Genomic DNA, 25,522 nt, shown 5'->3' with positions numbered 1-25,522 from the left:
TTGGTCAGCATCAAATTTATGTCTGTCTGAAATGTCTCCCCAAACCCTGGGAGGGGCTGACACTGGTTCAAGACCCGGCTCAGACTGACACACAGAGGGTGGCAGGGAGGAGGGGCAGATCAGGGCTCTGATCTCCTTACAGGCTGGGGGCGGGCATGTGGCCCACGCTACAAGCCACCACTATGGGGAGGGAAGCCTCGGCCCCACAGGGCCTTACACTGACGTCCATGAGAGAACAGAGCTGCGCCGGAAGGGCTTCAAACCATAGTCACTGTCTGTTGAGGTGCTATTCAGTCCCACGAGGATAAAATAATTAATCTGATCCTTGCTTCTAAACGAATACATTTCTGAAATGTTTTCAGGCACTCTACAGGTTTTTAATATTTCATAAAAGAATAAGTTACCATTTAACAAATGCTAGCACTACTCCAGGCACTGAGCCAGCACACGATCAGCCTTCATCTCAATCCTCACAATGACCCTACAAGGTAGGAACTGTTACCCCATTTTATGGGGGCCGAGGTCAAGGTTGACGCTGGACTCGCTCAAGATTGTGTAGCCACAAAGCATTGGAGCTGGGCTCCTCGTGCACTATGATCCAGAACCAGTGCCAACGCAGATTTAAAACAGCCCTGGGGCAGCCCGGGTGGCTCAGTGGTTTAGCGCCGTCTTCAGCCCAGGGCGTGATTCTGGAGACCCGGGATCGAGTCCCACGTCGGGCTCCCTGCGTGGAGCCTGCTTCTCCCTCTGCTTGTGTCTCTGCCTCTCTCTCTCTCTCTCTCTGTCTCTCATGAATAAATAAACAAAATCTTTAAAAAAAAAAAATCCCTGGGAGCAAGGGAGCAAAGGAGCAAAGGAAATAGATGAGTGCCTACTACGTGCCAGTGGACATGGGGTTCTGTCCGGCATAAGATCTCATTTATTCCTTGTCACTCTTTGACATAAGTATGGATAAACCCATTCACAGATGAGAAACTGAGGCTCAGAAAAGACAAGTGACTTGTCCCAGGTGTCATGATAGGTTCACAGTAAAGCTCACCTCCAGCCCAGATGCCATGACCCCAGAACTCAGTGCCCAGTAGGCTTCACTCAGCCTCAAGCTCGGGTCTGGCTTACATGGTGTCATAGAGAATGCCAGCTGTCCCCAAACACCCACTCTCCCTGTGGGTACACACAGCTACCCATCATATAGGCTACAGTTCCCAGCCTCCCTTGCAGCGAGGTGTGGTCAAGTGTCCCCGTTCTGCTCAGTGGGATATGAGGGCAACTTCCCGGTCTGGCTCCCCAGCTCCTTGAAACCCTACTACTACCGGGAATGAGCAGGAGGGGAAGAACCAGCCTGGGGCATGCAGACCAAGGCAGCACCACATTCTCGAGAATGTGCAGCTACGGGGCAGAAGGAGCTGGGCCCCAACACTGTGGAGCCCGCCACGCCGGCCCTAAGACTGTTATGCAAGAGGTGTGATGTGAGAGACACCAATTTTTATCCCGTGTAGATCACTGTTATTTTGACTTTCTGTGAGAACACCCAAACACACCCACCAATTAGGACACATCCTCCTGGCTTTGAAGTCAGACAGACCAGGCCCAGAGCCTGAAGCAGCAGAAGCCCACGAAGCAGTAGCTGCCCAGGGATGGTGATTTGGCTCTCCCTGTTGCTGTGGCCTTGACATTTCTCCTCAGTTGAGCTTAGCTGCCCTCACTTCGGCTAGTCACGTGGCATGTGGCATGACGGCAGCAACCCCAACACCCCACCCATGAGGTGTTGAGTCATGGGTGACTGTGACCTTCCTGTTTCCTCCAACAGCCCTCAGATAATTCCCACGAGGTTTATTAAATTGAAGCCTACACCCCTTATCCTGGCCTCCAAGGCCCTACTGGCCTGACCCACCTGTGCAACCTGGTCCCATGTCACCTCCCCACTGACAGTCGGCCCGAAGAATACCTGTTCACCCTCACTTCTTCCTGCACCTGCTACCAGTTTGCCTCCTTCTCTACATCCTAGCTATTGGCTTAAAACCACCTCCTCAGGGAGGCTTCCTGCCCCCCACCAGCTAGAGGAGGGCCTGTCCCCAAGCTCCACGTAGTCTTCTCCCACTTGTTTCATAGCACTTTCCACCTTGCTATATTACATTTGCTATGTCATTGCATTATGCTATGCTATTTTATATTGTGTATTTTATATTGTGTTGTATTACATTATTCTTTACATGTTCATTGACCATCTCCATCCACATCTCCACTCACCAGAATGTGAATTTTATGAGAGCGGGGATTTGTGTTTCCCACAGAATCCCCAGTGCCTAGAACAGTACCTGGCACACAGCAGAAAATCAAAAAACATTCAGTGAATAAATAAGGGCCAGTCCTGGACTGCATGCAAATTGCTGGACCCCAGGTCACACTGGTCGGGCCTATAGGGATGCTGGCCACTCTCTCAATGGAATGTCTCTCCCTGGCTTCAGTTCTCCTGTCTGGGCTGTCCTTTTTCTTTCTTTCTTTCTTGCTTTCTTGCTTTATTGCTTTTTTTTTTTTTTTTTTTTAAGAATTGAGAGAGAAAGAGAGGGAAAGAGAGCTAGGTGAAGGGGAGAGGGAGAGACAAAATCTCAAGCAGACTCCTTGCTAAGCATGGAGCCTGATGTGGGACTTGATCTCAGGGCCCTGAGATCATGACCTGAGCCAAAATCAAGAGTAAGATGCCCAACTGACTGAGCCACCAAGCACCCCTGCGCTGCCCCTTTTGGATCTCATCTCAAACTTGACACATCTAAAGCCAAATGCCCCCTTTCCTTTCCTCTCCCAGACCTGTCATTCCTGCCCTGGATGGCTTTTCCAACTCTGGGATAGCACCACCACTCATCCAGAGACCTAAGCCAGGAGCCTGCAGGTCCTCTAGATGTCATGTCTCCAATGTCCCTCCTCCCCTACCTACCCCTTCCCTCTACCTGCACCTGGCTCCAAGCCTCCACCTGTCACCTGGGCCACCTCTACAGCACCTGGCCTCCCCACAGAGCTTCCCTATACACCATTTTCCCACAGGTATCTCTGGCCCAGAGGGATCCCTCAAAGGGCAAAACTGCTCTCCTGTTTAAAATCCTACCTTTGAAAAAAAAAAAAATCCTACCTTTGCTCTTCCTGCCCCAGGACAAAGTCCCAGGTCGGCCTCATGTCTAATGCTGCTTGTACCCTTCTCATGTCTCATCCCTCTCCTCTGCCTGCCCCCCTGAAGCAGCTGCTCCTTCCTGAACTACCTGCAGGTCCTACGCAATCCAAGCAACACCATGCCTCCGAGCCTTTCCACATTCTGTGCCTCTGTTCAGAACACCCTCCTTCCACCTCTGCTGCCCACAAACCATTCAACCTTCAAGACGTAAGGTCAGGGATCCCTGCGTGGCTCAGCGGTTTAGCACCGCCTTCAGCCCAGGACATGATCCTGGAGACCCGGGATCAAGTCTCACATTGGGCTCCCTGCATGGAGCCTGCTTCTCCCTCTGCCTGTGTCTCTGTCTCCCTCTCTGTGTCTCTCATGAATAAGTAAATAAAATCTTAAAAAGAAACCCCAAAAGACATAAGGTCAGCCACTATTCCTGAGTGTTGTGTGTCCTGTAGCACCATGTGGCAGAGCCGTCAGCACTCCCGCATCCCCAGCCAGCTCTGAGCTCCCCGAAGGCCGGGGCTGGGCACAGGGGGACACAGGAAGCTCTCCCTTCCTGGACCCCTACCACCTCCCATAAGTCACACCTTTGCCTCCCAGACACTACTATGGAATGCCAGGCCCCTTGGAGAGCCCGTATCCGGGGCTTACCTCTATCACTGTAGTCATCTACAAGGATGACTTCTTCTAGCAGGATGTCTGGGGATGTCTCAAGGACACTGTAAACTGTCCGGAGGAGAGTTGACCAGGCTTCATTATAAAACGCTATGACAACAGAAGTCGTGGGCAAATTCTCATAATCATATTTCTTCTCTTTGCACCTGCAAATACAAGACAGTTTCAGGGATCGAGAACCCGCTGCGGACTGTGTGTACCGGGCCCAGGATGGCGCTGGGGATGGAGGCATGAAGGCGACACAGGTCACGGTTGTGAGGCCTCTTCCTGGAGAGTAGAAAATAATCTGCTGGCACCTTCCAGAGCCCCCCGTGTTCCACTAGGAGCCAGAGCAGATTCTAAGAAGGGCTTTAAAATGATGCCAAGAAGCTTGAACTGTGGGACACTGTTTTTAAGCTTTAAAGCCATTTTCAGATTTGAGCAACAGACAAGCAGACTCCAAAGGGAGGGAGACTGCCAATCCTCCCTCCTCCACAGCTCTCTCACCTTCCAGCCCCACTGCCAATTGGCAGGCCTGTGCTCAGCCGTGCCTTCTGCCTGGAGCATCCTTTCCTCATTCCTCTCCCTGGGAAACTCTCTGCCCTCTTTCTGTCCCTAGGCCTGCAGGTGCAGGCTGCTACAGGCTGCAAGAGGGGCCCCTGGCCACGCCTCTCTCAGCAGGTGTCACTCACTGGGCTTGCTCCGGGCTCTGGCCCTGGCTGGAGTCTCACTGCGCTCCCCAGCACCACCCTGGCCACACCTCTGCTTGCAAAGGCGGTGTGCTGGCCGCAGAAACTGGAGCCACCACTAGAACACTAGAACAGTCTAGAAGGGCTCCGGGGAGGACCCTGACTACCTCCTCTTCCAGGAGCCCTGCCACCCCTCGCTTCACTCCGTGGTGGCCTGGTGATGGGGGTGAGGGGATGGGCCTTTGGCAATGAGAGGAACCAATAAGCTTTCTCCTTCTTTCCTAGGGTTTCCTGTTACCTTACAGGGAAGTTTCCCTACTGGACAGAGAACTCTCCTCACAGTGGCTGATGACAAACTCCCAGAAACTGGGCCATGCCTGGAAATCATCAGCAAGACATGGCCAGAGACAGGCAGGCACAGAAACCCAAGAAGGGCACCTGCAGGCCCCTGGGCTGGAATGGTAGGCTGGCAGTGCAAGATGGGCAGACATGCCCAAGACCGGCCACACTGCCTGGGCACAAGGGAAGGCCTTACAGACGGGCCGGGCAGCACGTCACAAGAGACGCAGAATCCAGTAGGATGAGGAGTGAAGCTACTCTGCTGACCATGTGACCACGGGCCAGGCGATGTACCACTGTGCCCTTACCTGTAACCAAATATTTCCCAATCACCTACTATGTGCTCAACTGAAAAAAGAAAAAAAAAGCTCTCCTGCTCCCACAGAGCTTACATACAAGGGGACAATAACCAAATAAGCAAGCATGTCAGTAATTTCTGAAAGTGATGGTTCTATGAAGAAAAGCGGGATGCAAAACAGAGCAACTGTTGAGGGGAGTGGGAACAGGGAAAGGGCACAACCTGCAGAATGGGTAATCAGGGAGGGCCTCTTAGAGGAGGTGACATTGAGGATGAGACCTGAAAATGAGGGGCCTGGTCCTTCAAAAAGCAGAGAAAAAGACCTTTAGGTATGCATTTTATGTCTTTGTGGTTTTTCTCCTCTTATTTTCTCCTTTTTCAAACATTCCTTAAGAAAATTTTCAAACATACAAAAAGTAGAGAGGATATTTTAAGAAATTCCTGGGACCTTGTGCCCGACATTCTCAATGCAAGGTCAATCTTGCTTCATCTATGCCCCCACCCATTCCCTCCATCCCAGACTAGTTTTAAGCAAAACCCAGCATAGCCCAGCATCCATAAATATTTCAATAGATCTCTCTAAGAGATAAGGACTCTTATGATAAAACACAAGAAAACTGAAACACCTTAAAAAACTAGTGACTCCTAAGTGCTTCCATATCTCCAATCTAAAATATTTCATAAAAATTCAGACGGTAACAGTTGGAAGACACACCATTCTTTTAAGAATCTCCATGTTGTGGGGATCCCTGGGTGGCTCAGCGGTTTGGCGCCTGCCTTTGGCCCAGGGCGCTGTCCTGGAGTCCCGGGATCGAGTCCCGTGTCGGGCTCCTGGCATGGAACTTGCTTCTCCCTCTGCCTGTGTCTCTGCCTCTCTCTCTCTATGTCTATCATGAATAAATAAATAAAAACTTTTTTTAAAAAAAAAAGAATCTCTATGTTGCTTAACAGTAGAATGAGTTGATTTTAAGATGCATTCAAATCTCAGAAATGTTTATATATGAAAAAATGACTTAAAATTAATGCAGTGTAATACTTTAACTCCCCAAAACACTTCCCATGTTAGCATTTATTGAGACTAGGCTCAGAGAGGTGAACTACTGGGGCAGTTCACAGAATTCCTGCGAGTATGTACCTGCCCAAGGTCCTTATGCCCAGACACCTTCCCTCCAGGATGCTCAGGCAGGATCTAAATATAGATCCCAACATCGTCCCTCCCTGCCCAGCCCTCCTTCTTACAAGACTTGGGCAATTTCTCCTGTCCTTCCTCTCAGGGTCCTGCTCTAGGCCCTCCTTCCTAAACTCCAGAACAGCTTCTGCTGAGAGCTTTGCTGTCACTGGGATGGCTTTTGCACATGAACAGGCTTATCTGGGAGACTCTGTGAGAGGCTGGCTCTTCTCAACCACCTTTATATATCTGCTGCATTTGCAGGCCTTGCTCTGGACACTTGAGGAAAAGCCAGCCAAGGATGGAACATCACAGCTCTGATGTCTTGAAGTGACAGGGCATCCCCAGCAGCAGGACCCGAGTCCTTGGACACCATGGGCTTCCAATTCATGGAAGCAGTTATTTAGCACTGTGCTCCACAGTGGGGAGTCCAGCCCATGCTCAAGGGGAGGAGAAGTAGGCTCCATTCTTTGCAGGGGAAGATAGCAAAGAATGTGTGGATATGTTTTAAAACCACAACACAGGGTCAGAATGCAGCAGAATGTGTCTTCCAAGATCATGTGCTAAGACACTGAAGTTTCCTCTTTGTTTCCTCCCATGGATCATCCATTCTGTCAGAAGCCAGCTCCACTGCAGTGAAATGAGGATACTCAAGCATCCTAGGGGGAGGTTTCTGTCTCGAGGGCCACCAACCAACAGCCTGTCCTAACCAACCAGCATGGACTGAGCCCTCTTGAAAGCAGCTCTTCCAGCCCCAATTAAGCCTTGAGATGATGAAAGCCCCAGGCAGCATTTTGACTGTGATCTCATGAGAGATTCAGAGCCAGAACCACCCAGCTAAGCCACTCCCAAATTCCTGACCCACAGAGATTATGTGAAATCCCAAATGTTTATTGTTGCTTTAGGCCACTAAGTTTATGGTACTGCATAGGCTGAAATAAATCACAAGGAAACTGTCAGCTAAACCCAAACTGAGAGACGTTTTATAAACCAATAGGCCTGTACTCAAAAAATGCCAGTGTCCTAAGGGACAGAGATAGGCCTAAAGAGACACAACTAAATGTCACCCTTGATTCTCAATTAGATAACAGAGCAGGAAGGAAAAGCTGCACCAAAAATTGGCACAGTTGAAAAAATTCAGTATTGTAGAAATGTCCTGAATTCGATAACTACGTCATGGTATTACAAGAGAATGTCCCTGTCCTAGAAAACACATGCAGAAGTAACAAAGGATAAAGGGTGCTTATCGCTGAAATTTATTCTCAAATGTGTATAATACTATAGTACAGAGAGAGGAAAAAAAATAAATGGGGCAAAATAATGAATGGATCTAGGCAAAGGACGTACAGTAGTTTCTTATGCTATTTTTCAATTTCCTCTGGCTTTGAATTTTTCAAAATCAAAAGTTTAATATAATAATAAGGAAAAAAATGTTATGGTTGCCAAGGGTATATCCAAGCACCAAGCTGATTCTGATTCTAAAAATATGTATGTCAAGGCTAATGGCCCTGACAAAGGCCCTGTTCTATCTCACTCTTTCTCAGTTCCACCAAAATAGCTGCCCTCCTCCAAATATGTTACAATAAATGGAAAACATATATATGTATAAAAATATTAATAAGTGTATCTGCATTTTAAAAGCCCCTGACGAGTAGTCAGAGTGCATGAAGAAGCCAGAGCCCACGAGAAGCTTGAGATAGAATTGCTTGGACTCCATGAAAAAAAAAAAATGTGTTTCTGTGCAACCTAAAGATTTTATTTAAAAAAAAAAAGGCAAAAATTTAGTTTCTCCACAGGCCCAAGGAGGAATGAATGGGAAATAAGGACAGTAAACTGAGGTTTCCAAAAATGAAGTTTATTCAATTTAAGCAATTGTCCTAATGTGTGAAATCACATCCTTACTGTTCAGTATTAAAATGTATTTCTTGCAGGATGGGAAATAAGTAGGAAGGCAGAAAAAGCTCTGCATGACCAAATAACGTCTGTCCCTCCTCAGTATCTTTGTTTATGTGTTTTCACTGCTCTGCAAAACCCCAAAGCCCATGACCACTGTTCTCGAATGTCTAGGTATGCTCTCTATTTGCCTCCCTTTAAATCACAAGAGTTCTGGGTACCAGTTGGCAAAACATACTTAGAGCTTCAAAATGTTCCTCTTCTCTTTAATCTCATATCAATATATCTAAGACCTTCTTACAGACACCCCTAAGGAAGTCTGCAGTAACAATCTTTCTTTGTAACATTATTTATAACAGTGAAAAGCTATAAAAAATTTGAACATCGGACAAGAAAATGCGAAACAGTGCAGCTGCATGAAGAAAGGCTACAAGACCATCCAAAACCACGTTTTCAGAGACTATTTGACAGTAAAGGAGAACAGCCTCACTGTAACGGTAAATCAAAAAAGCAGGGTACAAATCTATACACAGCAGTGTGTGTGCCGTGCTCACGTGCTCACATGCAAACAATAAACAATAGAAAGAAATATGCCAAAAATGTTAACAATGGAGATCTCTGAGCAGCAGAATTATTACGGATTCTTTCTTCTTTACAGTTTTCTGCATTTTAAGATTGTTCTACAATGAACATGCATGATTTTTATAATCACAAAGATTATTTTTAAAAGATTGGATCATATTTCTTTAGCTTCCCATAGCAAATGTCCTCTCTGAATGATAATTTCACACTCTGACCACTCCTTTTCTCTTGGCCTGGTAGAGTTTCTCCTTCTTTCTTTAAACATACCTTAAAGGCATTCTCCTTCACAAAGTTCAATATATCCTTCTGGAATGTCTAAGTTTGTTTCCAGGAAAAATACTTTCCCCCCCTTTTCCTTTTTTTTTTTTTTTTTTTTAAAGCAAAATCCCAAAAGTTCAAATTGCAAAATAAACGCTGCTGAAAAAGAATATGCAATTCACTTTCATTGCGTGATCAAAACAAATTGAAAGGCTTTTACAAATGTACAAGTCTGACCTTCTAGAACTGTGAATTAACTAAGTCTTTGATTCAGTGACCCAACTTTTCATTTAGATCAGTTAACCAAAAAAATTATTTAATAACTCTGATGTGCCTATCCCTATCTTAGGTGCTTTGATGGAATATAAAATAATTATATGGCATCCTTCTCCTGGCTGATAAAAAGTGGTGCATCCTCTAATTAAATAAAAACAGCTATGCATCCATCACTCAGGGTTCCACTTTTGCCTAGGGGACAATAGGAAGCTCAGAGCCAAATTCACTGCTAAATCATAGTGAGCCATCCTTTCCTTAACTTTCTGGTATAATCCGTGTGTTTTGTAAGGGCAGTGGCTGAACTGCGGTTTTTGCTATATTTTCCGCATGCTTTGTATTGTACTGGTAATAATAATATTTATTGAGTGCTGACCACATCATGGGCAGTGTGCTAAGCACTTATGTGTTATTCCACTTTCCCTCCACAACAACCCTCTTGGGTGGAGAATATCATAATCTCCATTAACACAATACAGGTCTATTATAAGGATGTGAATGAATGGATGCAGTAAATGCCTCCTCATTTTCTTTTATGTTTATATTCATGTTATCACATAAATGTCTTTAAAAAGAAAAAAAGAAAAGAAAACTTGGGGCACCTAGGTGGCTCAGTCTGTTGGGCATCTGCCTTCAGTTCGTGTCATGGTCCTATAGTCCTGGGATCGAGTCCCATGCTAGACTCCCTGCTCACCTGGAAACCTCCTTCTCCCTCCCTCTCTCTCTGCGTGCCTCTCCCTCTGTTTTGCTCTCTCTCATATCCTTTCTTCATGTTACTGCATTTTCTCTTTCAGGAACCATGTCTCCCAGACTCTCAGTTTGCGTGGTCTGTGCAAGGCTACACACAAGTACACGCACATACACAGATGTATATACACACACACCCCTAGGAAGGTCACATGCTCCCCAGGCCTGACCAAGGAACATTTTCCTGATGACATCAGGTGGGTCCCTGAATCCAGGGCCCAGAATAATCCAAACTTTGTCCTTATCCCACACTTTTCTGTTACAGAAGTCAATATATTTTCTTTTATATTCAAGTCAGTTTGCATTGGGCTTTCAGTCGCTTTCAACCAAAAGAACTACAGCTAATAGAGAAATAGAGGGTTTTTTGGTTTGTGTTTTGTTTTGTTTTGTTTTGTTTAAGTGAATGTAGGACTCTCACTTCTGGCAATATGGAAGAGTACAATGCTTGGGAAACCCTGTTGGAAAATTCTTGATAAGATACTGAAAAAAAGAATTAAATGGATGGCTCAGCTTACAGAAAAAGAAAAAAAGTCATCAGAGTTCAGGAAAATATAAAGATACAAATCTAGATATTAGAGTTATGAGACAAAGAGCATTAAATGAATAGGCTTAAGATGCTTAAATAAATAAAAGAGGCCATCAAAAGAATGCCAAAGAAACAAGAATGATAGGCAAATTTCACTTAATATCGACATCTCACAGCAATGGTGCAAGTCAGGGGACCATAAAAAACTATCTTCAAATGCCAAACTACCTATCTAGAATGATATACCCAAATAAAATTATCTTTCAAGAACAAGAGCAAAATAAGAATATTTAAAAAAAAAAAAAAAGAATATTTTCAGATAAGTAAAACTGAGAGTTTACAGCAATGGCTTTTCTCTACAGTAATGAATATATGATATGCTTCAAGAAGGAAAAGAACCCCAGAAAGTTCTCTGAGATCCAAAGATCACCCAGCATTCAGGAATGAATGAAGGGCAGAGACAATAATAACCTCAAGGTAAATGTAAACAAAATAATGCAGCATTTTAAAAATGTTTTAACGTGTTAGTTTAAAAAGCAAGACAGAAAAATAAATAAATAAATAAATAAATAAATAAATAAATAAATAAATAAATAAAGCAAGACAGGGCAGCCCTAGTGGCCCAGCGGTTTAGCACCGCCTTTGGCCCAGGGTGTGATCCTGGAGACCCGGGATTGGGTCCCACGTCAGGCTCCCTGCATGGAGCCTGCTTCTCACTTTGCCTGTGTCTCTGCCTCTCTCTCTCTCTCTCTCTCTCTCTCTCCCATCAATAAATAAATAAAATCTTTAAAGAAATAAATAAAAAGTAAGACAGAGGAGTGCCTGGATGGTTCAGTAGACTAAGCACCTGCCTTCAGCTCAGGTCATGATCTTCGGGTCCTGGGCTCAAGCCCAGCATCCTCACATCGGGCTCCCTGTTCAGCAAGGAGTCTGCTTCTCCCTCTCTCTCTGCCCCTTCTGCTCTCTCTCTCTTATTTGCTCTCTCAAATAAATAAATAAAATCTTTGAAAAAAATAAAAAGCAAGACAGAATTAAAATCCTGCAGTAAAATGGCATATAAGTTGGGAAAGAAGGTGATCAACGTTAAAACATCCTAAGGCCCATAGTTAGTGATTAACTTTAGATCCTGCTGAGTCGAATACGTTTTTAAATTTACCACTCACGATGAGAAATAACAGAACTGCCAAATTAGTAGAGAAGAAAAAGTGGAATGAGAAGAGGAGAGAAAGACTTCTATTGACTCAAAAAGGCAGCATTTTAAAAAAAAGGAAAAAGCAAAACATTTAGAAAGTATAAAATAGGATGGCATAATCAAAATAATCAAACCTTAAGTGTCTTGTAAGCATGAGAAATATATATACACATATACATATAGACATTTTATATATATATATATACACACACATATATACATATATATATATATATATATACACATATGGACATAATTAGTTAAAAGTCAAAGATTGTCAGTCTGGATGTTTTCTTTAATGATCACACTAAATCTAGCAACATGCTATTTAGAGACAAGCCTGAAACATAAGGACATAGAATGAATGAGCGTAAAAGGATGGAAAAAGGTATCATGAAAATACTAACTAAACCTGAACACCGTTCTGCAGACCAAAAGCAGTGGTTCAAAGAAAGGATGCTACTCGGACAACCACAGATGGCTCTGGGAAAGATTAATAAAATAACCTGTGGTTTACAACCTTGTTGGGGAAGCAAAGAAACATCAGTCTGACCTCTGCACCATGTGTGATGTTGCTCGAAAGATACCGTTGTGATGACAACAGTCAAGCAGGCTGCCTCTCTGCAAGAACGGAAATCCTAACCAATTCCTTCCTGCCAACCCCAGTAAGGTGAACTTTTCTTTTGCTGAATTACCTATTTAGACTTATTCTGAAACTCTTCACCATCCCAGCACCCAAGTCCTGATCCCTGAACTCAGATGCACATCTGCAATTACCACATTAATGAGGCTAACACCAGAGCAAGCATCCAAGGAACACCTATGTATTGTCGGCACGCTTTCCTCAACAGCAGTTCAAAATTCTTCTTCTACAGCAGAGAACGTCTGATGCTCGCATATGGCATGTCCCTCCCCGTGCCTGTAGAAATGCCCAGGGCACTGTCCCTCCACCACAGTTTTCTCATCTCCTAAATAGGTCAGAATGCAAACAAGAATGACATTATAGTGATTATCTTAAGGCTTCTCTGATCTACAAAAACTGACGTCCTTTGCAAATATTGGTACATCAGCCACTATTTACTCATGACACATCTTACAAGTGATTGTAATGTCATCACAGTTTCAGGTGCAGTCAGTCTGTTTTGAATCCCTATTTTGCCTACATTCTGGTATTCTCCCGCTTGCTCAAAAGCACCCACCCTTAATCTTCTGAGTAATTAAAACCCCGAAGACCCTAAGACAGTAGTTTGCAACCCTATGTACACATTAACCTCAACCTAGGCCCTACCTACAGAAATTTCTATTTAATTATTCTGAGGAAGGTCCCTGGCATCAAAATTTCTCAAAGTTCCCCAAGGCCACAAATCCAGTTTTCTGGCTCCCCACTTTGGCCTGCTGCCATCTCAGACAGAAAGTTCTGTTTCCTTGCTCGGCTCAGAGGAGATGGTGTTTGTGAGTCTTGCAACAGAAATAAATAACAGGAACAGAAATAAAGCTGTGCTCTAATCCACCGGCATGTGCATTATCAGACTTACAAAAAAGCTGGGGTCTACACCAAATTTTAAGGAATTAGAGCTCACGCTGAAGCATCTCTACAGGTCTGGCCCATCCAAGAGAGGACACGCAGTATCAAGGCTTGCAGACACCAAGAGTCCCTGTGTAGTTCCCAACTCCTTGCCTATGGTAGCAGGTTCACCCGCTGTAGTGTAAAAGGCAGGCTAAAAATGTGTGTGAACCTATGTACATACTCACGTTTGAATATATTCTCACTCACATACCCATAGGTATATTTTTCAAAATCTATTTCTTTTTCTCCAAGATTTTATTTATTTATGAGAGAGAGAGAGAGAGAGAGAGAGAGAGAGAGAATGAACAGGGAAGAGGGGCAGAGGGAGAGGGAGAAGCAGACTCCCCACTGTGCAGGAAACCCCATGTGAGGCTCCATCCCAGGACCCTGAGATCATGACGCAGATGCTTAATCAACTGAGCCACCCAGGTGTCCCTCAAAATCTATTCCTATACCTGGAAAAGTCTAAAAGTATACACAGCAAAACGTTAACAGCAGTTCTCCTGGGGCAGTAGGTTTATAGATAATTTTTATTTATTTATTTTCCTTCTATGTATACACCAACATTTCTAGAGTGAACATGTATTGCTTTTATAATTAAAATAGATAAGTAATTGCTTGTACCCCAAAAGGGAGGAGGGAATAAAAGATCTGGGTTCTAGATCAGCTCTGCCCCAGATCTGCAAATTACCTTGGGAGCACGGCTTCTCCTCTCTGGTTAGACTGGATGCTCCCTGGGGGCCTTTCCCTTTGTGACACTCAAGGATCTTAACCATCCCTAAGCAGAGGCTTATCAGTTAGAGTCCCAAGGGACTCCCCCACCTGCACCTCCACTCCAATCGCAAATTTATATTCTGCTGTTCTAGTTTCTGAGGCTAAAACCACAGGCCCTGATTAGGTGCCTACCTTTGTATGAACTATAATAAAAGTGAGTCTCCATAAAAGGCCCTGACCTTTCAGGCCACACTGAAGTTATGGCTCAAGGCCTGGCCTGGCTGAGACCAACACAGATCAAGCTCACCTTTCTCTCCAGCTAGGCGAGAATAATCCAACAAGCCTTGCTGCAGGAATTAAAGGCAGGAGGCATTCATACTTCTTATCATGCTGGGTTTGGATTAACTTCCCAGAGTCCATGCAAAAGCAGGATCTATAAGCAAATCCTGATAGGACGCAGGGCAGCTGTGTCACCATGGAGACGGGATACCATAAGCCCCGCAGGTTATCCACAGTGCTTGAAAGAGGTTTCTCAACCTGGGACAATAAAGCAAGTTGGAACCAGGAAAAGAAAAACTTTACCACCGATCCCTGGATGACTCTTAAAAAGCAACCTCCTGACTACATTGTTGGCAACAGGGAAGGGAGGAAATGTAGCTAAGAATTGAGCGCACGGTGTGTTAAATGTTTTGTTTTATTAACTCATCGGTTGTTTTATTTCTACTCATTCCTCATTTTGCAGACAGGGAAAGTAGGGGGAACTGCACCAACACTAACAAAGTTCTAATCAAAAAGATTAACAGTGAAAACGCCTCAGGCCAAAGCACCAGGCTACACATGAACAGATACCGCAAAATAGGAAGGACAGTGAAGTGCAAGTCCATCACAATTCTGCCAAAGGTGGGTGGGGAGCCACTTCTAAAGAAAGTACCCATGCTTTCTCTGGCCAAGGATTCACCCACCCCCAAATCCTGCAATCGGCACAGTGCCAAGGGGGCCAGGAGGGTCATATCCCCCACAGCCAGCTGCACCACTTCCTACCTGTGGGGCCTTAGGTGAGTCACCTGTCCTCCATGAAACCTCTGCCACACCTCTAAAGCTGGAATGCCAGAAAACAGGGAGCAGCAGGCAGGTGCCTGGTGCACACAGGAGGCTGCCCCATTGGCTACTCGCCAATCTCTGAGGTCTCTTTTCCTCAAAGCTTTTAAGAATGGGCTCAAGAGGGGACCTGGAAGATCCCCACCAACGAGGGAAGGAGAGAGAAAGCCAGGAGGTCTTGCTCCCTTTTCTTAGGCAGTGGGCACAACCTGCTGGGCCAGCAACTCCAATAGGAATTAGGCGTCTGGCCACACAGGCTTGGGGCCTGCCGGGTGCACAGGAGTATGCTGAGCTGGCCCTCAGCCAGAGGGAGACTTTCCCACCACCTCCTCCCTGCCTTCCTCTGCCTAAAGCTCAGCAATCCAGCTCCCAGTGAGGGGGAACCCTGGACTTGGCCTTCCAGGGCGACCTTTCAACTCTCCAGCTGGAGTGCCCTCCCTTCCTGGTTCATTCAAGGGCCTGGCACACCCAGATAAGTGAAAGGGGAGCCTATCTCCAACTCTAAGAGTTCTGAGTTTCACCAAGGTAGGGACATACTGGCAGAGCTGGGGGTACGGCGAAACCAGGAAGCACCCTTAGACCTACCTGCCTGCCTAGCTCCAAGCCCCCGGCCACTTTTTCAGGGCCGAAAGACAGACAGACCTTCTTTCTCAAGGGGTAAGGAGACAAGAGACCACCTAGTGAAAGATCCATCAATTTCTGAGGCTTTGGGGAATCCCTGAGTGGCTCAGCGGTTTAGCACCTGCCTTCAGCCCGGGGTGTGATCCTGGAGTCCCGGGATCGAGTCCCGCATCGGGCTCCCTGCGTGGAGCCTGCTTCTCCCTCTGCCTGTGTCTCTGCCTCTCTCTCTCTGCCTTTCATGAATAAATAAATAAAATCTTAAAAAAAAAAAAAAAAGGAAGCTCTATAATTAAAAAAAATATTCTGGGACTTTGCTATTTTCATTTTTTAAAAAACTCTCGTGTCCCGTCCCCCTCCTCGCACAGGAGCCCTTCCACTGCGCACTTCCGAGGAAGGCTCAGCAAGACGCGCGATCCCCAGGCATTCCGAGACCCTGGTTCCACCCTGCCCCTTCAGGTAGAGAAACTGAGGCCGAGGCCCCCGCGGGCCGCGTGCTCCGCCCCCAGCCTCCGCCGCGCCAGCCCCCGCGGACTCACAGCGGGTTCCAGCGCTCGGGCAGGCGGCGGTGCAGCGAGATGCGGTCGCTAAGGTAGATGTTGATCTGGTGCAGCCGCACGCTCTCCTCCTGCAGCCGCAGCTCCTCGCCCTGCAGCTGCAGCCGCACCGCCTCGCCCCGCGCGCCCAGGGCGTCGCTGGGCACCGGCGGCCGCGGCAGGACCGGGGCGCGCCGCCCGGGGCGCGGGGCGCGCGGGGGTCCCGGCTCGGCCGCCCCGGCCCCGCGCCGCGCCCGCAGCACCGAGCCCAGCCCGGCCAGCGCCAGCAGCGCCAGCAGCGCCAGCAGCGCCTCCCTGCCGCGCCGCAGCCCCCGCGGGCAGCGCCTCCGCGCCGCGCGCCCCCACATGCGCCCGCCAGCTGGGGCCAGCGCTCGGCTCGCCCGGAGGCGGCGGCGCAGACCCGGACCCGGATCCCGGAACCGCAGCCCCGCGCCGCCCCGCCCCCGGCCCGCCCCACCTGCGGGCCGCCCCTTCCCCGCCCCCCGCGGGCGCCGGGCCTCCCCGGGGGCCCCGCGGGCTGGCCGGGCCTCGCCCCTCCCCGGGGCCGCGTGCGTTGGGAAGGCGGTGGCGGCCGGTCAAAGCCTGAGCTCAGGCGCCCCGCACGTCGTCCGCGCGGAGTAGCGGCTGAGTGCACCCTGCAGGATGCTGTGAATTTTACTCCCTTATCCCCTCTGACCCTAACAGGGGTAGTAGTAGCATTATCGACTCCGTTTTACAGATGAGGAGACTGAGGCACAGTGAGGCAGATACACCCCAGATGGCCCCGGGGGGCGGGGGGGGATCCCTGGGTGGCTCAGCGGTTTGGCGCCTGCCTTGGGCCCAGGGGCTGATCTTTTTTTTTTTTTTTTTTTTCCCCAGGGCCTGATCTTGGAGACCCTGGATCGAGTCCCACATCGGGCTCCCTGCATGGAGCCTGCTTCTCCCTCTGCCTGTGTCTGTGTCTCTCATGAATAAATAAAATCTTTATATAAAAAAAAGATGGTCCCTGGGGGCCTGTCGGCCTAATTATAAATTAATTTTTTATTGGTGTTCAATTTGCCAACATACAGAATAACACCCAGTGCTCATCCCAAGTGCCCCCCTCAGTGCCCGTCACCCAGTCACCCCCACCCGCCCGCCCACCTCCCTTCCACCACCCCTAGTTCGTTTCCCAGAGTTAGGAGTCTCTCATGTTCTGTCTCCCTTTCTGATATTTCCCACTCATTTTTTCTCCTTTCCCCTTTATTCCCTTCCACTGTTTTTTTATATTCCCCAAATGAATAAGACCATATAATGTTTGTCCTTCTCCGCGGAAGGTGCAATACTGCTTAGATCCCTTAAATAACACACCTTCCCCTGGCACCCTGTTGGTCAATCTCGGTGTTTTTTACTCCTCACTTTACAAAAGCCTCCAAGATACTGATCACGGGAATGAGCTCCCTCAGAGAAACATATGCAGAGGCACCCATCATATGATCGCACACCACCCCAGGCCATTCATTCCCCTGACCTTGGTCAGAAGTTTCCTTTGAGGGGATTGAACAAATGAAGGAGCCACCAGGCTGCTGGAAATACTTAACAGTTTCAAGACTAGAGTGAGGCATGAGGCTGTCTCCAAGGCAGAAGATTGTAGGATGGGCAAGGCAAAACAAAATCAGTGATCAAAATAAACAGTATTTCAAAAAAAAAAAAATCAAAATGAAAGCAAAAAAAAAAAATCTCTGATGAACAAAACACAAAAATTTTAAATAAAGGTAGAATCTGATGCTGTGCTCGCATGGCTCATCTCACTGGCCTCACTCACGCTAAACACAGCCCTGATTCCATGTCTTGATTTTGGTGGGGATTACAAGGATATATAAGTAAAAAAATATCAAGTTTTTCTTCTTTTTTAAGATTTTATTTATTTATTCATGAGAGACACAGAGAGAAGCAGAGATGTAGGCAGAGGGAGAGGCTCCCTACAGGGAGCCTGATGAGGAACTTGATCCCAGGATCCTTGGGATCGCGACCTGAGCCAAAGGCAGACATTCAACCACTGAACCACCCAGGCGTCTCCAAGTTCTTCTTTTAAAAATAAGCACTTGACTTATGAAAGTTGTAAGTCAATTCAAAACATAAAGAATAAATAAAAAGACAGAACTAACAGAAATGAAAAAAGGGAGAAGCCCTGGCCTCCAGCACAAATGCTGAAGTCCTCAACTTGACAGGAAGAGGCCCTCAGAATGTGACTCCAAACTCTGCAAGGTCTACCCCATACCACTCTGGAAGAAGGGAGAGGAGTCTCGCTGTTCCATATTTTTGCACATGCTGTTCTCCCTGCTTGGAATGCCCTGGCCCACCTGGCCCACCTCTATCCACCCTTCGAGGCCAAGCCAAAAGTCACCTCTTCTGTGAGGCCTTCAGCAACTTCCACGGCCTTATAGGCAAGTACGTTTCAAGATTTCATCATCCTTGTGTGTATGGGTTCCACCAGAGAAACAGAACCAGGAGGAAATATGTTAAGAGATTTATAGAAAGGAATTGACTTACACAATTGCCCGGGCTGGCTAAGCAAGTCCAAAATCTGTAGGGCAGGCCATCAGGAAGTGAAGCAAGAATCTGCGTGAGCTGAATCTGCAGTCCATGGGCAGAATTTCTTCTTTTCTAAGGCAGTCTCAGTTCTGCTGTTAAGGCCTTTCAACTGATTGGGTCAGGCCCATATAGATAATTTCCATTAGTTAACATCAACTGATTACAGACGTCAGTTATACCTGCAAAATATCTTCATGGCAACATCTAGGTTAGTGTTTGATCCAACACACTGGGGATTAAAGCCTAGCTAAGCTGACGCATCAAACTGACCATCTCTATTAGTTTCCCAGGGTGGCCATAACAAAGTACCACAATCTGGGTGGCTGTATTCCCTTTCAGTTCTGGAGGCTAGAAGTCTAAAATCAATCTGTCCTACCAGCAAGGCCATGCCTTCTTGGAAGGCTCTAGGGGGGATTGCATTCCATACTTTTCTCTTAGTTTCTGGTGTTGCTTGAAATCTTTGCCATTGCTTGGTTTATGCATGCATCACTCCAATCTCTGCCACCATTGTCATTCTTCTTTTTTTAATTTTTTTTTTCATTTATTTATGATAGTCACACAGAGAGAGAGAGAGAGAGAGGCAGAGACACAGGCAGAGGGAGAAGCAGGCTCCATGCACCGGGAGCCTGACGTGGGATTCGATCCTGGGTCTCCAGGATCGCGCCCTGGGCCAAAGGCAGGCGCTAAACCGCTGCGCCACCCAGGGATCCCCCCATTGTCATTCTTCTGATGTGCATCTGTCTCTATGTGTCTTCTATTCTTCTTCTAAGGACACCAGTCAAATTGGATTTGGGCCCACTCTAATGACCTCATCTTAACTTAATTATGTCTGTAAAGACCCTATTTCCAAATAAGGTCACATTCCTGGGTACCAAGACTTAGGACTTCAACATATCTTGTTGGGGGACTCAATTCAATCGGTAACACCATCATACTTTGTTACAATGCTTGGTATGCTGGATCGTGTTTAATTTAACCATAGCCTGTAACAACAACAACAACAACAACAACAACAACAACAAACAACAACAACAACAAAAAGTAAGGGACTTAGAGTACAGGCTGTGGTCACTTCATGATCACAGAGCTTAGTATAGTATCAGACACAGAGAAAGCACTCAATTAATGGCTGCTTTTGTGTCCCCTGCTCCCTTCCGTAGGCATTTGTTTGAATTCCCCAGAGAGGTATCTGATGGAAGGCACAACCTGGTGAAGTGCAGGGAGGAGTTACTCCCAAAATGTAACGAACATAAATTCTTCAGGTCTTGTTGGAAGGGCCTGGGTGGTAACCCAATATGGGAATTTTCAAAAGTCTGCTCCTAGAAACCCCAGGGGACCACCCAGGAAGGTTAAAAAAAAAAAAAAAAAAAAAAAAAAAAAGGCTGGTTGGGTGGGGCTCCAGTTCCCTTCCTTAAAACCAGAGTGTTGACACTTTTATCTGCTTAATGCTTTGAGCTTCCTTCTTAGATTATAGCACCCTCCTTCCCAATGACCAGAAGAACCTGTAACAACACCAAATGAATTGTGCCACTCAAGCCACAGCAGGTCAGTGGCAGAACAGGAAATAAAACAGAGTAAAGGTGTGGCAGACACAGGTGGATGTCTGCCAACACCCATTCTCCTCTCCTTCCTTAACAGTAGAATCATGGGTTTTTGTTTGTCCCTCTGGGCCCATGGTCTTCAAACATAAAGACTAGAATCTCCAGCCTCGTTTGCAGGCAGGGCATGGCCACGGGACTGAGCGTGCAGCCAATGGGCTGTAAGTGGGGTTGGTGCTTCTGAGCAATGTCCTTAAAGGAAACTTCCTTACCTTCCCTCTTCCTGCTGGCTGGACTGTGGATATGAAGACTAGAGTTCAAGCAACCACCTCAGGTCATGAGGTCAAAGTCATGCAAGGAGGGTGGTGAAACAACAGACCAGAAGGAACCCAGGTCCCTAACATTGTGGACAGTGAACCAGTCCTGATGGGCTCCTTCCAGGCTTTGCGTGTGTGAGGGAGAAAGAAGCTTCAGTCTTGTTTGAGCCACTGTTTTTATGGGGTTTCTGTCCCATCCAGCCAAATCTAATCGCAAGTGATATGCAGGATAAACTGCATAAGAATTCCTCCCAAATCTGGCTCTGACAGATGTCAGATGTGTGGCTGGTTTTAAAACAAGGCTGCAAATTATTTGACACTCCCTTGCCTCCAATTGGGGCATACCTGTAACTGCTTCAACCATTAGATTATGATAGAAGTGAAGCTCTGTGACCTCACTGGCTAGGAATAAGAAGCCAGGAAGCTTCCATCTTGTTTAGAGGATCACTGTTCTTGGAGCCTTGAGCTTCCAGAGAAGAAGTCCAACTATATTGGTATCATCCAGTTGTGCCCAAACCTCTGCTGGCCCAGCCAGTCCTGGCATCGAACAGGTGAGTGAAGAAGCCATCTTGGAAGTGGCACCCTAGCCATTCAAGTCACCCTGGCCATTCAGGTCACCTCATCTGTGACCCCAGACATCATGGAATGGAGAACAGAGGTGCCCTTTTCAAATTCTTGACCCACAGGATCCATGAGTACAATATAAGGTAGTTGTCATTTTATACCATGAAGTTTGGGGATGGTCTGTTATTGAGCAATAGATAACTAGAACAAATGGATGATTTTAGTCAATGGGATTTATTTATTTATTTATTTATTTATTTATTTATTTATTATTCATGAGAGACAGAGAGAGAGGTAGAGACACAGGCAGAGGAGAAGGCAGAGGGAGAAGCAGGCTCCCTGCAGGAAGCCCGATGAGGGACTTGATCCTAAGACCCCAGGATCACGACCTGAGCCAAAGGCAGACACTCAACAACTGAGCCACCCAGGCGCCCCTAGTAAACAGTTTTTTAATTCAGGAAATATTTATTAATCATCCACTATGTGCCAGGCACCATGCTAGGGTCTAGGCATGCTATAAAGAGCAAGTTTCAAAGAGAAACAAAACCAAATACTAGTTAAAGTGATGAGGACAGATCTTAATCAGTAATGCACTATTGCAGTAGGGAAGAGGGCCCAGCACTAACTGATCCAACTTTGATTTATACACAATGACTGAACATTCTAAATAGAGTCAGGGAAGTGAAAAATTACAAAGGAATGATCAGTGTAAATGCTGATAATGCCAGCTGTGTCTGTGGCTGGCACGTATCAAAGTTAGGATTCTATTCTCACGCAAAACCTGGGAGGCAAGAGGCCCTATCCTTCCCAATGATTACATTTGTAAAGGAAAGGCTTTTAGTCCTCGGAAAAGACATTCTAGATTTATAGGAAATACACATACGTCTCAAAGGGCTAGAGAAAGGATTTATAATTGTAAGCCCTTCTTACTAAACTCTCTAAGAAAGGGTAGTTGGGGCCGACAGTTAGCTGTTGGCTATGATAAACAGTCAATTCTTTGGATAGCCGTGAGCTTCTTCCAGCAGATACTTAAGGGGGGCTGGGGTCATGCTGCCAGTTCAGTCTTGAGCTGTTAAAAACTCTGTTGCTGTTTAAGTCTTTAATATGAAAGCAGGTAGGTATATAAAACCGTCTGCGTTCAGAGTCTTTCCTCTTTATAGGCCAAGCTTGAGGCCTAGATGAGAAATGGGCTCAGAGGAGCCTGGCTAGGGTTTGATCAAGAAGAGAGTCTTTGTCACAAGAGAGATTTTTGACATCATGGTGCTTAGAATGCAATGGAATAGACAGGTATTAAAAAGGTAACCTTCTAGAGTTGTGGTTAGCATGTTGAAGAGGAATTACAGGTGCTAAAAGGGCTTATAACAGATTAGTTGAGGATTTTAGAAAGGCCCCTCTGAGAAAGTAATGTTTACATGGATATCTGAATGTTAAAGTGATATCAGGGATTTGAAATCATATTTTAGGTTAACGTGGAACTCCCTTTGCTAGTTCCCAGCTCAGGGCAATGAATAAGCTGTTTTTTTGTTTTTTAATTTTTAACATCCTGGGAAGCTACTTCCAAAGCTTTTTTTTATCAAATATTCTCTATTCTCAAGACGACCACAGCCAAAAAAAGTTAAGAGGCATAAATCTGGTCCAATGCTTTCATTTTATGGATGGGGAGCCTGAGACACAGAGTAGGGAAAGGGCCCTCCAATAATCTGGTGTCTCAGGTACAGGTATGATCTCACCTGCTGCCCTTGTAGATTCATAGCTGCCCTGGAGGAAAGTGGCCTGCCCACCAGCTGGAGGAGAATGGGCTTAGAGTGAACCTACAAAGCAGCTCCCACGTAGGACAACCTGCTGCAGACACCAACTGGTAGGAGGTGATTCCACCCATGGGACAGAGTCTGCCAGTTGGTACTAGAAGGCAGGTGTGAGAGGAAAGGCCTGGAGCTGTGCCTTCTGGACTCCGTCCAGACGCTCAACACAATTAAGATCTGCGGTCAGATTAGAAAACAGACAAGGATTACAACTCATAATGTCTTGGATCACCTTACCAAATTGGAATGCTTCCTAATACAAGCTCGGCTGCAGAGAAGGAAGTGATGGGCCTGACACAACACGGGTTCAAGTCCCAGCTCATAGTAAGAGCTGTCATTTACTGAGCATCTGTGTGTGTCGTAAAACACCAGACCTTATTCATCATGTCCCATCTCATTTCACTGTCCTGACAACATTGCAAGGTAGACAGAAAAGGAAGTTTTGGCTCAGGGAGGGGAGATGATTTTAGCCAGGGCTGAAGGACATGGCAGTGGCAGAGCAATGATCTGAGTCCAGGCCCCTTGATTCTGAATTCAGGATTTTCCACCACACAGGATTTACTGGTAGACTGCTATGAGATCAAAAGGCAACTTAGCTTCATGTGTAGACGCACAACTTCACAGCTCCCTTGCCTGACATCATACCTCAGCCCCATCACATTGCTCTGTGACCCTATGCAAGTCACTTAACCTCTCTTGACTCAGTTTGCTCATCTGTAAAATGGTGGTAATAAAAATAGCACCTCACAAGTAGGATTTTGGGAGGACTGAGTGATGTAGTCCACACAGCCAGCCTCCCCAGGCTCAAAGCAGGGTGGGAAGAATTTCTGGAAGGGCAAACGGAAGGGGTCCAGCACTTTGCCATTCAAAGAGTGGTCCATAGACCAGCAGCACTGGAACCACCTGGGAGCAATTGGAAATAGTACAGCTTGTTAGTACAGGTAAAGTACTAGGGGTGGTCAACAGTGACAAGCTGGCACCCACAGACAGCCAATTCAGCTGGGACCTTAATTCTTTTTGCTCCACTTCCCAAATTGAGTATCTTTCCTTTCCTTGGGTTTGTTGTTCTTTTGGAGAGCTTATTTGTTTTTTTGGCTACACCATATCATTTCATCAGCTGTTCAACCAACAAGCAGACTTCTCTAGAAGGCACTTGTGATTTGTTGTATTAGCTCCCTTCAAAGGGGTCATTACATCCCTTTTAGAGTTTAACCTGATGTACGGTAGATGTGGTGTTTCAAACATTGGTGGAGCAAAGATGGCTGATTCAATCAATGATTAGGGCAACTTGATAGCCATTTGGAAAAAAATAAACTTACATCCCAACCTCACACCCTACACCAAAACGAATTCCAAATGATCTAAAGATGTTAAAATAAAATAATAAAAAAAATCCAACAAGTATTGGATGAAAAATCCCAGAGACCATTGTAGAAAAGATATATAAAGTTGACTACATAAAAATCTTAGTATTCTGTAAGGCCCAAAATAATATAAACTCAAGAGACAAAAGACAAATCAGAAAGAGATATTCGCAGATGGCATTTATCCAACAAAGCAACAGGGAAATAAAAAGAACAGAAATAAAAATGGCTGAATGATTTAAATAGACAGTTCCCCCAATAAAGAAATGAAAATGGTCTAGAAACGTATCACCATGTGTTCAATTTCTCTATTTAAAATGAATGCAAATTAAACTTACTCTGAAATATTTTTTCACTTATCAGATTGACAAAGATTTAAAAGGTTATTCATTCCAGTGTTGGCAAGGATGTGAATAAACAGGCTGTATATTCCTAACACTGTTGGTAGGAATGCAAACTGGTATAACCTTTTAGAAAGCAATTAGGCAACATTTATTAGAAGTGTTAATGTTCGGGCAGCTCTGGTGGCCCAGCGGTTTAGGGCCACCCTTGGCCCAGGGTGTGATCCTGGAGATTCGGTCGGGCTCCCTGCATGGAGCCTGCTTCTCCTGTGTCTCTGCCTCTCTCTGTGTCTGTCATGAATAAATAAATAAAATATTTTTTTAAAAAAAGAAGTGTTAATGTTCATATCCTTTTGTTTTTTGCTTTTTCAAGAATTTTATTTAAATTCAATTTGCCAATATATAGCATAACACCCCGTGCTCATCCCATCAAGTGCCCTCCTTAGTGCCCATCACCCACTTACCCCATCCCCACCACCCACCTCCCCTTCTGCAACCCTTTGTTTCCCAGAGTTAGGAGTCTCTCATGCTTTGTCTTCCTCTTTAATTTTCCCCCACTCAGTTTCCCCCCCTTTCCTTATGGTCCCTTTCACTATTTCTTATATTCCACATATGAGTGAGACCATGTTAATATCCTTTTGATTCTACATGTCACATCAACAGAAATAGATTCACAAGTGCTCAAGAGATGGGCTTACAGGAAGCTTATTGCTGTA

General features: G+C 46.0%; 1 protein-coding gene across 1 annotated transcript in view; it reads right to left on the bottom strand.

Annotated features, from left to right (window-relative positions):
- Nucleotides 1–16,674, bottom strand: part of GALNT12 (polypeptide N-acetylgalactosaminyltransferase 12) — a 38,380-nt gene extending 21,706 nt beyond the window's left edge. The window contains 2 exon segments of the mRNA XM_038552918.1: nucleotides 3,806–3,975; nucleotides 16,310–16,674. Of these exon segments, the coding sequence (XP_038408846.1) occupies nucleotides 3,806–3,975; nucleotides 16,310–16,674 (535 nt within the window).
- Nucleotides 16,675–25,522: the final 8,848 nt, after the last annotated feature.

The sequence above is a fragment of the Canis lupus genome, chromosome 11 (genome assembly GCF_011100685.1).
Source record: "Canis lupus familiaris isolate Mischka breed German Shepherd chromosome 11, alternate assembly UU_Cfam_GSD_1.0, whole genome shotgun sequence".
NCBI classification, from domain to species: domain Eukaryota; kingdom Metazoa; phylum Chordata; class Mammalia; order Carnivora; family Canidae; genus Canis; species Canis lupus.
The sequence above is the reverse complement of the archived record's forward strand: the minus strand, read 5'-3'. Positions and strand labels throughout refer to the sequence as shown.